Source organism: Oryx dammah, unplaced genomic scaffold (assembly GCF_014754425.2).
Source record: "Oryx dammah isolate SB20612 unplaced genomic scaffold, SCBI_Odam_1.1 HiC_scaffold_8, whole genome shotgun sequence".
Taxonomy (NCBI): domain Eukaryota; kingdom Metazoa; phylum Chordata; class Mammalia; order Artiodactyla; family Bovidae; genus Oryx; species Oryx dammah.
The window spans coordinates 33191780-33207637 of record NW_024070192.1 but is presented as its reverse complement, the minus strand read 5'-3'; the positions used below and the strand labels follow the sequence as shown (position 1 = coordinate 33207637).

The window sequence follows — 15858 nt, the reverse complement described above, 5'->3', positions numbered from 1 at the left end:
CTTCCGTGGTCCTGCTTAACAGCCTCAGGTGTTACTACCCACTCTGCTCAAACGCATCTGTTTGCTTCTCTCTTCCTCTCCCCTAGTGAGAACGCAAGTTTCCGAAGGGTGGTCCTGAGTAGCCACTCAACATGCATTTGCTGAGTGGATGCAGGATTCAGTGATTCCCGGGCAGTAACCTTGCTCTCTTCTCACCTGGCAGGTGAAGGCCGAGCTGCGAAAGCAGTGGGCCCGCTTCTTGCTGGCCCACCACTTGGGCTGCAGAGCCTGGGTCCTGGGGAAGAACTTCCGACTCCTGGGGAAATGTCCCAAGAAGCTCTCGGAAGGGACCAACTCTGGGTCGCTGCAGAAGGCGCAGCCCTCGCCTGGTGGTGGGCGGCTCCTGCACTCGACCAGGGAGAGCCTAGGGGTGGGGGGCACCCCGCCTCGTCAAGGCCACGCAGCCTGGCCCCGCGGCAGCAGCCTGTCAGAGAGCAGCGAGGGTGACTTCACCCTGGTGCACACCATGGAGGAGATCTTTGAGGAGAGTGAGATCTAGGCAGGAGCCCACTGCACTGGTTCCCGTGGACTCCTGAGCACTTGAAGGAGGCGGCGCCCAAGCTGGAGATGCAGGCTGAGCATCGTTCCGGCATACCTGGCTCTCCCCAGCGCCACGACTCTTTCCAGGCTTTCCCTGCTCCGTAGACAGAGGCTGCATACCCTCACCACTTCTGCCTGCCCTTGTCATCCTCATCGCCCCGGAGGTCTGTTTTCCAGAATGACCACTAGCCTCACGGGCTGGCCCTAAATTCAAGTGACTGGAGCCTGAGGACCAAGAGAGATGTCGGCTCTGAAACAGAGGCCAGCGCTCACCAGGTGTCCATCTGAAGTCGGGAGCAGGGTGTCCCAGGACAACCTGCCAAGTGTTTCACATGCGGAGTCTGACTCATTCATAGCAAAGATATTGAGAGAGCACACCTGAGCATTTAGACGGCCGGTGATGGGACTTGTATAACAAGCAGCCCAGGCAATTCTGATGCAAGCCTACATTTTGAAAATCCAGGGCAGGATGTGCTGGAACTAGAAGCCCCTCTGAGCTGGCCGCTGGTCCAGCGAGGCCTGTGGCATTCTGCATTTAGCGGTTAGGCTGTGGCCTGCCTGCCCTCCTTCTCTGACAGTGCGGATCCCACTCCATGGGAGTTCTGTTTGACCCGAGACAAGCCCATCCTTCCTTGGAGCATTGGCCCCAGCTCCCAGGGCCCCTCTGAAAGTTGCCATTGTTGTTTTCTCACCTTTCTGGCTCCATCTGCCTGTCTGAGTTTGACTTCTTCAAGCCTTACTTGCCTACTGTTCTCTGCCATGTTTGGTTTGCCATCAGTGGCTGTACCTGCTTCCCTGGGGGGTTTACCCACTGCTTTCCCTGACCTAAGTCCCCACTGATAAGAATTCTACTCATCCTGTGGAAATTGGTGCTAAGAGCTGGAGGGTACCCAGCTGAAATGAGAGGACTGTGGGTGATCTGGACATGTCAAGGGGGTGCTGAGGGAGCCAGGGCTAGGGAACCCAGTCTGCCAATGGGGAATGAGTTGTGCTGCAGGCTCTGAGTGGAGGATGTTTCTGGAGGCAGAGGAGGGCCCAGGCTTAGGGACAAGTTCAGTGACTGAAACTGTAAGGTGAGAGGCTGAGGAAGGTCAAAGGAGGAATGCTCTATGGAAACAGGGTTTCAGTGTTCAGGAGTGTTGCTTTTATAATATGTGAACTGTACATGAGTGGGTGGGCGGGATATATTGCTGTGGGGCCAAATCCTGCCTTATTTTAGGGGGACGGGAGGTATGATGCTTATCAAGTATGGTTGCCAGATTCAGCAGTTAAAAATACACAATCCTCAATTAAATTTGAATTTTGGATCAATGAATAATAGTATTGTCTAAGTATGTCCCATGGGATATATTTTATGTGAAATTCGAGTCTAATTGTACATCTGGTACGTCACCTGGCAACTCCATTGTCAAGGACATGCGGCAGCAGGACAGGGACCAGGGTGAGGCAAGTGAGGATCTCAGTTCAGGTGCAAAATTGAAGAGAGTACTGAAAATAAAAACAAAAACAAAACTCCACAATCGTCAAGTACTATTTTAATGTGATAAAAAAGCAACAACAATTCCGTGAGCTACAGCCCATGGACCATTCATAAAAATGATATTTTATTGGAACCAGGCCAGGATGAGGGTGGAGTAAGTCGGACCATGAGATATGAACACAGGGTCTGGTCCTGACTTTAAAAATTTTTGAGGAACTTCCCCGGTGGTCCAGTGGTTAAGACTCCATGCTTCCACTGCAGGGTGTGTGGATTCTATCCTGGTTAGGGAACTAAGATCCTACATGATGCGGAATGCAGCCAGAAAAAATTTTTTTAATATTTTGCTCATAATGGACATTTTAACATTAATTTTTATTTTAAAATGATTATATCAAAGTATTATTTATCTTGATTACTGAGCCAGGGAAACTGAAGCAATGACCATTAGGCAAGTACATAGCAAAGCAAAGGTTTCTTTTTTGTGTCCAGATTATCCACAATTCAATCATTAAGATCTATGCCCTAGTTTTTTCGTTCTGTAAAAGTCTCTTCCGTTTCTCACTGGCTTATTAGCACCTAGAAAGCTGGGCTGCGTGAATTCCTAGCTGGTTCCCAGCATAGCTGGTTGACAACAGGTTCAGAACACATCCGTCAAAGGAAACAAAAGTCTCAGGAGTACTGCATGCTATTGAGAGTCAGTTATTCAGGGCCCAGCCATTTATGAAAGGGACTTTTTAAAAAGTGTTTGTAAATAAGTCCTCACTCACTCACTCCACAAATGGGGTGCCACACACACAGACTGCTTGCTTTTGTTCTGCTAATGATTAAAATAAGTTTTAAAATTGAATTTGTGTTTTCTTTTTCATTGGTTTCTCACTGGAGCTTAAGGTTTCCACCCCTGGAGAAACTGGTGCATTGCCCCTGGCCAGGAATGGGGAAAAGAGCTGCGGTAATAAGCCTGGGGATAATAAGCCTGAGGGGTCCACTGTCTCAGGGACTAAGAGGAGTGGACAGAGGGGTAGGCGAGAGAAGTAGAGGTCAGATGTCAAAAGAGTAGAAGGCAGGTGTCTGCCTTCTTCTAGATTGCTCCCTAGATCATTCACTTTGCTGTTGTTTTAAAGGTCCTGCCTAGGGACTTCCCTGGTGGTCCAGTGAAGAATCCACCTGCCAGTGCAGGGGACACGGGTTTGATTCCTGGTCCCAGAAGATTTCACATGCAGAGGGGAAACTAGGCCTGGACACCACAACTACCGAGGGTGCCCTAGAGCCTGTGCTCCACAACAAGAGAAGCCCTCCCCAGCAATGAAGAGGGGCCCCTGCTTGCTGCAACCCGAGAAAGCTTGTGCACAGCAATGAAGACCCAGCACAGCCTAAACTGAAAAAAAAAAAATCCCACCTAATGGGTCTCTATTCTGGCTTTGCAATTACTGGAACATTGCAATTCTAGAAACACTGATGGCTGCTGCCGCTGCTGCTGCTGCTAAGTCGCTTCAGTCGTGACCGACTCTCTGCGACCCCATAGACGGCAGCCCACCAGGCTCCCCTGTCCCTGGGATTCTCCAGGCAAGAACACTGGAGTGGGTTGCCTTTTTCTTCTCCAATGCAGGAAAGTGAAAAATGAAAGTGAAGTCGCTCAGTCGTGCCCAAATCACAGCGACCCCATGGACTACAGCCCACCAGGCTCCTCTGTCCACGGGATTTTCCAGGCAAGAGTACTGGCGTGGGTTGCCATTGGGCTCACCAGCAGCCCAGCACACAGCTTGGGAAAGAACACTGGAGTGAGGCCTTGAGTCCTTTGCTTCTTTCCCTAGGCCACCCTGGGCCTTTCTTCTCCCTCTGAGATGGCTCCTGGGTGGCCTCTATGTCTGATACTGGAGGGGCATCTTGGGCAGCTAGCTTCTCTCCTCCTGCCAAAACTGCTGGACTAGAGCTGTATAGCCATTCCCACCTCCAGCTCTGATGCTGTGTGATCCCAGACTTCTCTGTGCTATCAGGTCCAAGTAAAAACTATTGAGGCATTCTGGTGTAATTAAAGGGACTCTGGTTCAAGTACTAACCCTACTCTTACTTTGTGGCCTCAGTGTCCTCATCCATACTCTGGGGATATTAATAATAACACCTCCATCAATGAAATAACGCCTAGTATCCAGCAGAATGCCTGACTCATAGGAAACACTGCATCCTTAAGTATTACGATGACTCTCAAGGTTGTCCTCCACAAAGAGCAGCACTTTCTGGTGGCGGTGATTGAGACTTTGCTGTTACTAAAGCGAGGGTAATCCCCCCACACCAGCAGATGGAGACTCCTCAGCCCCTGAGGGTTGCATACAGGTTGCTCAAGTGTCTGGGACATCTGCATATTTTTCTGACCTCCTCTTGGAACTTAAGGCTGAAGAATAAAAGAGCTTTCAAGACAATGAACACAATAATCTTCAGAACCCACTGATGGAGCTCTGAGGTGTCCCAGGCCCTGGAGCTCTGATAAGGCAGTGTAAGCCAACAGGCAGCGCTGGGCTGGCTTCCACTCATTAGCTGACCCTAACCAAGCCACTGGCTGACTCTGTGGCTCCTTTTCCTTGCCCCTAAAAAGTAGGGGCTGCCTCCCCCGAAACCAGCATCTCTCCCTGCTGTTTCCCACGTTGGTGGCTCTCACCAGTGAAACCTATCGACATCACCAATGAAAACCAAGTGAAAACCATTGAGGTATCTGGTGTAATCAAATGGATTACACTGGGCACCCACGCTGCAAATGGCTACTGACCATCGTTGCTCCTCCCTCTTCCCCTGAACCAGTCAGGTGGATCCTACTTTCTAAATATCTCCCAGCAGGTCGCGTTCTCGACACCTCACTACTGTTCCCCTGACCCAGGCCACCTAGGCGATTATAGGAGTGTGATATCCAGGCCTCAGTCTTGCCTAATTTATTTCTACCCTGCGGGGGGTGGGGTGGGGTTCTCTTACAAACATAAATCCCTTCTACTTCCAACCCCACAGAGCCCCCACTACCCCCACGGTGAACCCTAGGTCTTCCCCTGGCCTGCAGGGAAGTCCTTACATGGTCTGCCCCCACCCGCCGCCCCTCGCCTACTTTGTAAGTTTAACTCAGTTTGCTCTCCCCGCTTCCTCCCTCTGCTCTTGGGCTACACTGGCCTTCTCAGGGTCCTAGAACTTGAACTGCTCATTCCCGACTCGGGGTCTCTGAGACACATCACTTTTCCACCCCCACATTTCCCCCACTCCAATCCCCTGGGTCTTAGTTGAAACGCTTCTTCTTCCAGAACACCTTCCCCTTCCCTGGACAAGTCGGCCCCGCCCACAATGCTTTGCAGGTCTCCATGGTAACCCCACCACCCAGGCCGGCTTCTTCAAGGTCTATGGTCGTCTCTGCACCCTGAGCTGTACCAAAACAGGGCCGTGTCTCTTTCCTCCAGCACCACAGTCCCCGCACCCTGGTCTGCGACTGCGACGGCGACACAGCCTTGTCAGTGAGGCTGAACCGACAGAAATCATTTCCTTTTCCAGTTGGAGAATGACCAGTCAGCTGAGTGCCCGGCTCCTCTTGCATTTATTGGAACCTGCTTACCCAACAATCCACAAAGGAGCTTTCATGGGGGCGGGGATATTTAGGGCTCCAGTGACCTATATTTAGGGCTCCTGTGACCTAATCCTGGAATTATTACGGAGGCCTGGGCTGGCGGGCTGGGGGGAGGGGAGGCGGGCAGTAGAGTGGGCGGGACTTGGTGAATGCTTAACGACACTTCCGTTTGGCAGGGAGGTGTGCAGAAGGGTTTAATGTGCTGTGGGTTGGAGGCCCTCCCGGCTCCGGGGGCGATGTGTGTTTTTGTTTATGTGTGTGTGCGCGTGCACATGTGTGCACATGCGTGTTTATTTGAGAGGGGTGGGCAGGGAGGAGACCTGAGCAGTTGACATCAGGGTTTCTTTTCCTTCAGTTTCTCCTTCACTTTTTGAGGCTCGAATTGAATCAGTCGCAGAATTTCCTTATTGGCCAGGGTCCCTTCGATGAAGTCTTTCTCTGTAAGTTTATCTGCAAGAGGAGAAAGTAATAGTCAGGATAGGCTGTTTCCAGCTGCAATGAAGCTGATCTTTGCAAGCATATCCAGAGTGGATGGCTCTATTATGAAAATACTGATCTCCTTTCCTCTGAGGATAACCCCACCCTCCAGCTCTTTCCTAGGACCCCTGGACCTCCCGGTGAACCAGCAACGAGAGGGTTAATGACAGGCCCTGCAGGGTCTCTAGGAGGCTGGGCTAGTGCTGTGTCTCTTCTGATTGGTTGGCGATCCTTTCCTAGGCATCTCTGCATCCCTAATCCTAAAGGAGATCAGTCCTGGGTGTTCATTGGAAGGACTGATGTTGAAGCTGAAACTCCAATCCTTTGGCAACCTGATGCGAAGAGCTGACCCATTTGAAAAGACCCTGATGCTGGGAAAGATTGAGGGCAGGAGGTGAAGGGGACAACAGAGGATGAGATGGCTGGATGGCATCACTGACTCGATGGACATGGATCCGGGAGTTGGTGATGGACAGGGAGGCGTGCTGTGGTTCATGGGGTGGCAAAGAGTCAGACATGACTGAGCGACTGAACTGAACTGAACTGAATCTACCTCCCCAACTGGGACAAGAAAGGGCTTTGCCCCAACTATTGAATTTGGTTCTCTCCAGTTAAATGCACTCACTAAGCCCTTCCTCTGGGCCAGAGTCACTGTATATGGGGCTGAGGTCATTGCAGAGGCCAGAGGGCAGGGTGTGGCATGGAAGAGAGTGAGATAATGCCCCTGGCCTGGGAAACTGTTGGTCTGATGGGGAGACAGTCATCTGTAGAAGTGACTTTGTGCTGTGCTCTTTGCAACCCCATGGACTGTAGCCCACCAGGCTCCTCTGTCCATGGGGATTCTCCAACAAGAATACTGGAGTGAGTTGCCATGCCCTCCTCCAGGGGATCGTCCCAACCCAGGGATCAAACCCAGGTCTCCTGCATTGCAGCAGATTCTTTACCGTCTGAGCCACCAGGGAATCCCAGAAATGACTCTAGAATGAGGCACATGTTCCTTCCTGCTTATGGTGAGGCTCATAGTCCTGATGTACTAAGTGCTCAATAAAACTTGGCTTAGCTGAACTGTGTTTCCATTGGCTTTTTATGTTCCAGGCCTTTTGAGTGAACTTAATCCTTCCTGGATTAGGATGCAGGTTCCTTGTGCAGGTCAGGGTGATGAAATGTGGGTTTTAAGGTCCCTGGTGCCCTATGAGGCTCACTGATGGCTTGAAACTCCTACTCTCAGAAGCTGATTGTGGAGTGAAGCCTGGTCTTCAGGTGGACCATGTGAAAACACAAGTCACCTGGCAGGAGCACCACTGCCTGCTGTGACATTCACTTGGCGTCAATGTTCAGGTCAGCAAGTAGCAGAACAAGGGACTCAGCGGCTGCCAGACCCAGCAGGATGTCAGGGTGGGGCTTAAAGAGCCCGAGGGGTGATGTGCCACTGGGAGGCACCTGAAGCAGCCAGGAGAAGGTGTTCAAAGGGGAGGTGAGGTCTGGGTGAGGAAAGGGAGGTACCTCCCCTTCAACATTTAAGGATGCTCGCACTTTCAGCATCGTATGGGCACAGGGCTGGCACCTGAGAAGAGGGTCTCCTTAAGTCTTGTGCCAGGGCACCTCACATGCCTCACCCTAGTTCTGGCCCTAACGTCACAGATCTGGTTACTAATCTTCTCCCTGGACTGCAGATTAGTAGGGGCCTTCTTTATCATCCTCCTTGGGCATGTGACCTGGAACCCTGGTAAGATTCTGGCCCAGAGATCACAAATGGACCGATACCAGCTTCTCAGAAGTGTGTGGACCATGTAGTGTTTCATCATTTCAGATTTTAAAAATCTCAATAGCTGGCTTCTATTTAAAAAAAAAAAAAAAGACGATGAGGCCCCAGCGGCTCTGTATTCCTATGTGGTAACAATTGACCAGAGGCCGTAAAACCAGGCAGACCCTCATGCCCCACTCTTTGCCAGTCCCTATTGCTTCATTGGGCCACTGTCCACTTCTCTCACCTTCATCATCCCGGCCCCAGTGCTCATTCAAGTTTGCAGTCCCTGTCTGACACCAGCCCCTCTCCTGTGTCCTTCCCGAGTTGGACACGGGCTTCAGGCACCAGCAGCCCCTGCCACCCAGTTCTGGAATCCCATCACTGCTTTCAGTACAAGCTCAGGCTCCCCATTGGCTGCTCTCGGTCAGACTGAACAGGGGAGGGAGCCAAGACAGGTCAGCTCCTGGCAGAAGGGGGCCCGAGGACACACCCTCAGCTTCACCAAGACTTTCTTAGCCCAGCCCTGCAGTTTAAGACTTTTCTTGCATCTGCCCATAAGCCGTTCATCTGCTTTGCAGTCTGATGGCTTTCCCAGCCTCCTGAAGATCTCTCCTCACTTCCCCTCATAGCACACCCCCTACCCCCATCAATCTCTTGAAATTGAATTGAAATCTAATTCCATCCGACGGTGCTTGGGGGTTGGGAGGGGGGACCCAAACTAATTTCCTAAAGTAACACCATATAAATTGAGATCCCTCTTACTTGGGATGATTTCCCTGGTGGCTTAGACGGTAAAGCGTCTGTCTACAATGTGGGAGACCTGGGTTCGATCCCTGGGTTGGGAAGATCCCCTGGAGAAGGAAATGGCAATCCACTCCAGTATTATTGCTTGGAAAATCCCATGGACAGAGGAGCCTGGTAGGCTACAGTCCATGGGGTCTCAAAGAGTTGGACACGACTGAGCAACTTCACTCACACACACTTTACTTGGGATGCCATGCTAATTCTGAAGTGAGCTTTACCCCATCCCAGCCGTGCAGAAGGCTACTTGTTTGGTTAAAACAAGTAAACCAAAGTGTCCTAAAATAACAACAACAAAAAACTGGGCATTCCATTCAAAAAGAAAGCGGTATGCTTGCAAAGCCTCAAAACTTGTCATTTGTATACAAAATGATGGGCTGTTGCCTTGATTTTTTACTCTTTCTTCAAAGTGGGTTTGAAGAGAAGGCAATGGCACCCCACTCCAGTACTCTTGCCTGGAAAATCCCATGGGCGGAGGAGCCTGGAAGGCTGCAGTCCATGGGGTCGCTGAGGGTCAGGCATGACTCAGCGACTTCATTTTCACTTTTCACTTTCCTGCATTGGGGAAGGAAATGGCAACCCACTCCAGTGTTCTTGCCTGGAGAATCCCAGGGACGGGGAAGCCTGGTGGGCTGCTGTCTACGGGGTCGCACAGAGTCGGACACGACTGAAGCGACTTAGCCAAGTGGGTTATCTCTGTCCAAACAAAAGATGCTTTTTTTCCCAAAGCACCCATCCTTTAGAGCGTGCACTCGCCCCCAGAGAATCTCAGGCAGTGGCGGAGTTTTATGAGTGGTGGGGGGTGGTGACATTTTCAGTCAGTTCCAGAAGGGCCCACAAGTGTCTGCTGACCATTCTTCTGCTGATCACCTTGTGGTGGGAGGAGGGGTCCTCCGTCCCACCTGGTCTCTGGACTGGGAAGGGTCAATCTCACTGGGGTCTCTAGGACATAGCCTGGGACTGTGAAATCAAGGGCTGGGAAGAAGTCACTCACCATCATCCTTCTTGCCAAAGAACCCCCAGATCTTCTCTGCTCGCTTCTCCGGAGTGTTCTCATCTTCTGGGAGACGCTTTGCATCCTCAGGACTGATCATTTTGAAGATAGCCTGCACCAGATTGAGGGGGAGCACTGGTCAGAAGAAGTGATTCTGGGGGAACCCACATGGCTAAGCAGGACGCTGAGGTTAAAATGCAGATGCCCAGGTCCCCCAACCCACTAGCACCGACTAAATCCTAGTTCTTGAGAGTGGGGAGGAGTCATCTGTACTTTTAAGAAGAGGAAGGGAATGTGGGGAAGAGGTGAGGATGACTTTCCCTTCTTATTTTGTCCCTTTCTGTACAGTCTGAATTTCCTGACCATGCAGACATATTACTTTCATTGTATTAAAAAATGAAAATAAGAAATAAAAAGCTTTCTGAAGGCTGCATTTTGAAAACTGGTACCTTTGACCTCACTGCCCAGAAGTACATCAGATGGCTTTTTCTGAATCCAAGTGGTACTTTGGTTGCCTAGCAGGCTGGCTTATGGTGCTTGTGTGCTAAGTCACTTCAGTTGTGTCCGACTCTTTGCGACCCCATTAACTATAGCCTGCCAGGCTCCTCTGTCCATGGGATTCTCCAGACAAGAATACTGGCGTGGGTTGCCACGCCCTGCTCCAAGGGGTCTTCCCGATCCAGGGATCGAACCCATGTCTCTTACATCTCCTGCACTGGCGGGCGGGTTCTTCAACAGTAGCACCACATGGATTGCTTATGGTAATAAGGGCTAATGTTTGTTAAGTGATTAACACGTGCCACACTTCTAAGTGTTTTTACATGTAAACTCATGACAGCTTTATGAGGTGGGTGTTATTGGCCCATTTCACAGATGGAGAAACTGAATCAGCTGACTTGCTAGAATTCGGCCAACCAGAAGCAGAAGACTGGAGATTCTAACCCTGGCAAGTTTGGTTCTAAAACCTCTGTGCTTGCATCTCATGCTATTCCCAGAATGTCTTGGAGAGCATGGTAGGGGCTGGATAAGGCCTCTGGAAGCCCCTCCTTTACCCCTCTGCTTAGGGAGGGTAAAGCTCAAGGGTCCTTCTCACTTCCCTCTACTCTAGCTAATACAGGAGCTGAGTCGACAATGTCCAGCAAAGCAGGAAGTGCCTTCCGACATGTGATCAGGGAAAGGGACAGGGTAGTCTTGATGTGCCCTTTCAGCTCCAGGTTACTAGGATTCCAGCAGGCTGGCCAGACCCAGAGTGGATGCTCAAGGTTGTGGCTCCCCCATCTTGAGTGTCCCAGCTTGCGACCTAAGTGTTGGGACTGGGATGCCGTGGAGACATCAGGGAACCAGCCGGGCAGAGGCAGTAATGCCTATGAAATTTACCTGGAGGGAAGAGCAGTGGCTTTAGAAACTCCCTTTCAGCTCCCTGTGCTGTAGCAAAAGAAGCAAGGAAGTCAAAACCCGCAGCTGGGGCAGCTGCCTCACTGACAGCGCTCAGAGCCCCGAGGTACCCGGCAGTGAAGTAAGGGCTCCTTTAAGTTCCTGAGCCAGGGACCCATGGGCAGGCCAGAAGGCTAAAGGCTGGGAGTGACTGGCTGCCCATCACCCCGCTTCTAAAACCAAGGGCACACTGTCAGGGCCTCTGGGAATGGACCGCCAAAGAACCATTACATCCTCGCCCTGGGGGGGGTGGGAGTTTCTGTGGTTTTCTGGAGGCCCAGCTTGGTGTTGGTACTTCAGAACCCACAACAGATGACTGACTCCCAGGCCAGTTACCTTGGACATGGTGAATAGTAGAGGCTTGGCATGCTCTTGCATAGCCTCATCTGTGGATGTGCCCTTCTCTCTCTGCCTCCCCACGCCTTCCCACCCTCTCCTCCCCCTCCCCTTCCCCTCTACCCCTTCATCTTCTTCCTCCTCCTTTCTCTGAAGAAGCACCAACTCAGAGGCCTCTGCTGGGCTTGGCATCCTTTAGGTGGTCCCTGCCGCAGGCCACCTGTCAATCCAAGGAGCTTGCGCTGCAGGCCCTGCCCAGAGACCAGTGAGGTTTCTACACACACCTGCCTCTAATGGGAGGCCCAGGAAGGAGTCGCTGACCACGGCTGCATCCTTGGCTGTTTTCTCTATGGTTTTGCCTAATAAGCGTGGAAGAATTGGGTGAATGAAAGTGGGATTATAAATGCCTCAAAAATTACATGAAAGATGAAGAATATTCTCTCTTTACAGGAATGGGATTAGAGAAAGAAAGCAACTGGCATGGGGTGGGGATGGGGGGCAAAAAAATCCAGTAAAATGATACTGAATGAAGGGAAAGAAATAATAAGGAAAAAATAGAAGCATCCTCATTGTCCAAAAATATAGGAATGGTTAAGTAATTTTATGACATGTCTATAAGATGGAATTCTAAGCAGCTGTTAAAAACAATTTGATATAAAATAGTGGCTGAAGAAAAGTATGATAAAACCATATGTGAATATGTCCTAATTCTAAAGTTATTTTTCAATATATAGATAAAAGACTGGAAAGATACATGCTTATTTGTTGACAGTAGTTTTCTCTGGATGATGAAATTAAAGGCAATTTTCATTTTCTTTGGCATAGGTTTCTAAATTGCATGCATTTTATATTAAATAAAACTACTTTTCAAACACCTAAAAATCTTGGCAGATGATCTGACCCTGGGCCAACATATTTGAAACAAGTTATGCCTTTAAAATAACTCGCAAGGGACTTTCTTGGCTCTCCAGTGGTTAGGACTCGGGGCTTTTGCTGCAGTGGCGGTGGCCCCTGGTTCAATCCCTGTTTGGGGCATTAAGATACCAAAAGCCACAGGACCCAAATAAAATAAACATAAATACATAAATATATTGGGTTGGCCAAAAAGTTCGTTAGTGTTTGTCCATAAGATGTTATGAAAGGGACTTCCCTGGTGGTCCAGTGGCTAAGATTTTTGGGCTCCCAATGCTGGGGCTGGGGTTGGTGTTCCACCCCTGGTCAGGGAACTAGACTTCACCTGCCTCAACTAAGACGCCCCCCACCCTGGAGCCAAATAATTTTCTTTTTTAAAAGAATGCGAGTGTGTCCTATTGGAGGTTCTGAGGGATGTTTTATTATTTTTAACACCTACTTATTTATTTATATTTTCTTAACTGCACTGCACAGCAGGTGGGATCTTATTTCCCTGACCAGGGATGGAAACTGCACCCCTCGCATTGGAATCACTGGACCCCCAGGGAAGTCCCTGGAGAACACTTTAATGAAGAAAGGAAGGAAGATGGGAGGGAAAGAAGGAAACGGTAAAGGTAGATAATAGAAAATTCCCAGATTCTTCTTCTCGAGGAAGAAAATGAAGCTGTGGGAAGGTGCCCTGTGCTGTGCTTAGTCGCTCAGTCGTGTCTGACCCTTCGCAACCCCATGGACTGTGGCCAGCCAGGCTCCTCTGTCTATGGGGATTCTCCAGGCAAGAATACTGTCTGGCCCTCTATTAATATTGATTTGTTGGAGACTCCTCCTGACCACGTTCTCAGAGCCACTGAGTCACCACCCTCGGGTGTCCACTCCCTCCTCCCAGCCAGGCCCCTATGGGGAATTAGAGGCAGCCCAATTCCTCGAGACCCCCGTCCCTCTCTGCCGCAGACGAGGAGGCTGACACTGACCGTGACAATCTCCAGCACCTCGTTCTTGCTGATGGTCCCATTGCCATCCACGTCGTAGAGGGAGAAGGCCCACTCCAGCTTCTGGTTGGTCTTGCCCGCGCTGGTCATGTGCAGGGCGATGACGTACTCCTTGAAGTCCAAGGTGCCATCGCTGTTGGCATCGAAGCTGCGGAACACGTGCTGGGCATAGGCCTTGGGGTCCGCCTCGGGGAAGAACTTGGAGTAGATGGTCTGGAACTCCTGCCGGGTGATCCGGCCGCTGGGGCACTCCTTCAGGAAGGACTGGTACCAGGTGCTCAGCTCCTCCTCCGTGAACTTGGTGTTCAGCTGCAGCTCCTCCAGGATCTCCTTGGACAGGGCCCCACTCTTGCTGTTCCCCATGGGTGAGGTGGCGTGGGCCCGGCCGGGCTGTCACCGCTGGGTGGGTGGGAGCAATGGGGTCTCCTGGCTGCCGGGCTGGGTGCCGCAGGAGATGGTCGCACCCTGAGATGCTGATGGATTAGGCGGATTTGTGGCCGGTTCACACCAGTACTTGGAGGGAGGAGGGGCCTGGAGCTTGAGCTTGAGGTTGAGGGGAGGGAGGTGAGCTCCCAGAAGCCCCTTGAGATTAAAATAAAGAGCTGACAGCAGGAGGTCAATCCATCTTGGCCTTCTGGGAGGCCGAGACAGTAGAGCAGAATCTTGAGACCTGGGGCCTCAGCCACTGCCCCGCGGGCATCCCTACCTCACCCCCCACGGCCAGCTCTAGCTCTCTAAGAGCAAGGATGCTCCCTGCCTGTCTTCCGTTGCGCTAACGCTGAGAGTCTCTGTGGCAGGGGTGGTCCTGTTAATGCTGGGTTAGGAATCAGGCTCTGGAACCAGCACGGGTTCAAACCTAAGCTTTGCAATTTACTAGCTGTGTGACCCTCTGGCACATTTCTTTTTCTTTCATTTTTTAAAAAATTGGAGTATAATTGATTTACAATGCTGTGTTAGTTTCTGCTGTACAGTAGCGTGTGTCACCTAAAAGTGTACATACGTCCCCTCTCAAGCCTCCCTCCCACCGCACTCCCCCACCCACCCCTCTAGGTGATCACAGAGCACCGAGCTGATCTCCTTGACCTATACAGCAGCTTCAGGCATGTTTCTTAACCTGTCTCTGCCTAGAGTTCTCTTCTAATCTTTCACCTCCCTCATGGCTTTCCTTAAATGTTGCCTTCTCAGTAACAGCAGCACCCCCACCCCAACCACCAGCAAGCCCCAATTGTTTATCCTGCGTGGTTGTTCTTCCTCTAGAGTACACCTTCTGACTTAGTGGTTATTTATTCCACGTGCTGCCTGGGATGGCATCAGAATGAAAGCACCATGAAGGCAGGGATTCTGTCTGTTTTGTTCCCCACTGCATTTCCTTTGCATGAAGGGTACCTGCCAGCTTTGGGCCCTCCGTGACTATTCCTTGACTAAACGGGCATTGAAATAGCATCGCCCTCACTGTTACTGTAAGCCTGAAACGAGTTAATATGTGCAATGCATTTACAATAGAGCCTGGCAGTGGTAAGAGGCGAACACGTGTTGAAAGTGAAAAGTGAAAGTGAAAGTTGCTCAGCCGTCTCCGACTCTTTGCAACCCCATGGACTGTCCATGGAATTCTCCAGGCCAGAGTACTAGAGTGTGTAGCCTTTCCTTTCTCCAGGGGATCTTCCCAACCCAGGGATCAAACGCAGGTCTCCCGCATTGCGGGCAGGTTCTTTACCAGTTGAGCCACAAGGGAAGCCCAAGAATGCTGGAGTGGGTAGCCTATCCCTTCTCCGGGGGATCTTCCTGATCCAGGAATCAAACCAGGGTCTCCCACATTGCAGGCGGATTCTTTACCAACTGAGCTATCAGGGAAGCCCTGAACCCATGTTACCTTTTGCCAATATTCTTCTTCTTTTTTTTTTTCCAGAAACTGATCCAATTTCTTTATTTTGGGGTTTGCTTATATACCTTTTGTTACATATAGGGATGAATTGCCAATATTCTTCTATGACAGGGATCCAGAAGTGCACTGCATACAGAAGCCAGCGTGTGGAGTGTGTGAGTGAAGCCAGGGAATTAGGAAGGCAATAGGGAGTGGTGAGGCCTATGTCCCACATGACAGGGCTGCCTCCATTAGAATGTAGTCAGATGGGATTGTGGCCTGGCGTTACTAGATTTTTCGGTAACCCAAGAGAAATCAGAAATCAGATTTCCAGATGCAATTTCCAAACTGTGGGAGTGATTTCCAAATTTTTCAAAAACACGGTGTGGGATAAATACAACTTACCTGTGGCTTGATTTCAGCTGTAAATCGTTGGTTGGCCACCAAGCCTGGTGCCGGGAGCTGGCAGACAGTAGTATGTGCTTGCTGAGTGAATGAATGGACAAGAAGGAGCTCTGCCAGGGGAGGCTTCCACCCCTGTGGTCAGCTCAGTACCCAGTATGGGCCATAGGGAAGAGCCCTCATGAGTAGGCTTGTACCCGAAATCTCAATGCCCAAAGGAGAGGCCGCTGGTGCCCTTGCTTGGCTAAGCATCA

At 50.7% G+C, this 15858-nt stretch overlaps 2 protein-coding genes across 2 annotated transcripts in view; one reads left to right on the top strand and one right to left on the bottom strand.

The window, feature by feature from the left end:
• Positions 1-2296, top strand: part of GLP2R (glucagon like peptide 2 receptor) — a 43598-nt gene extending 41302 nt beyond the window's left edge. Inside the window, exon 11 of the mRNA XM_040244437.1 lies at positions 203-2296. Coding sequence (XP_040100371.1) covers positions 203-538 — 336 coding nt within the window. The 3' untranslated portion in view covers positions 539-2296. The remainder of the gene's footprint in view (positions 1-202) is intronic.
• Positions 2297-5673: 3377 nt separating this feature from the next.
• On the bottom strand, positions 5674-13704 carry RCVRN (recoverin). Its single transcript, XM_040243358.1, has 3 exons — positions 13324-13704; positions 9674-9785; positions 5674-6104 (listed from the first exon to the last, which is right to left on the bottom strand). The coding sequence occupies exons 1-3, from the start codon at positions 13702-13704 to the stop codon at positions 5989-5991; spliced, it is 609 nt and encodes a 202-aa protein (XP_040099292.1). The 3' UTR covers positions 5674-5988.
• Positions 13705-15858: the final 2154 nt, after the last annotated feature.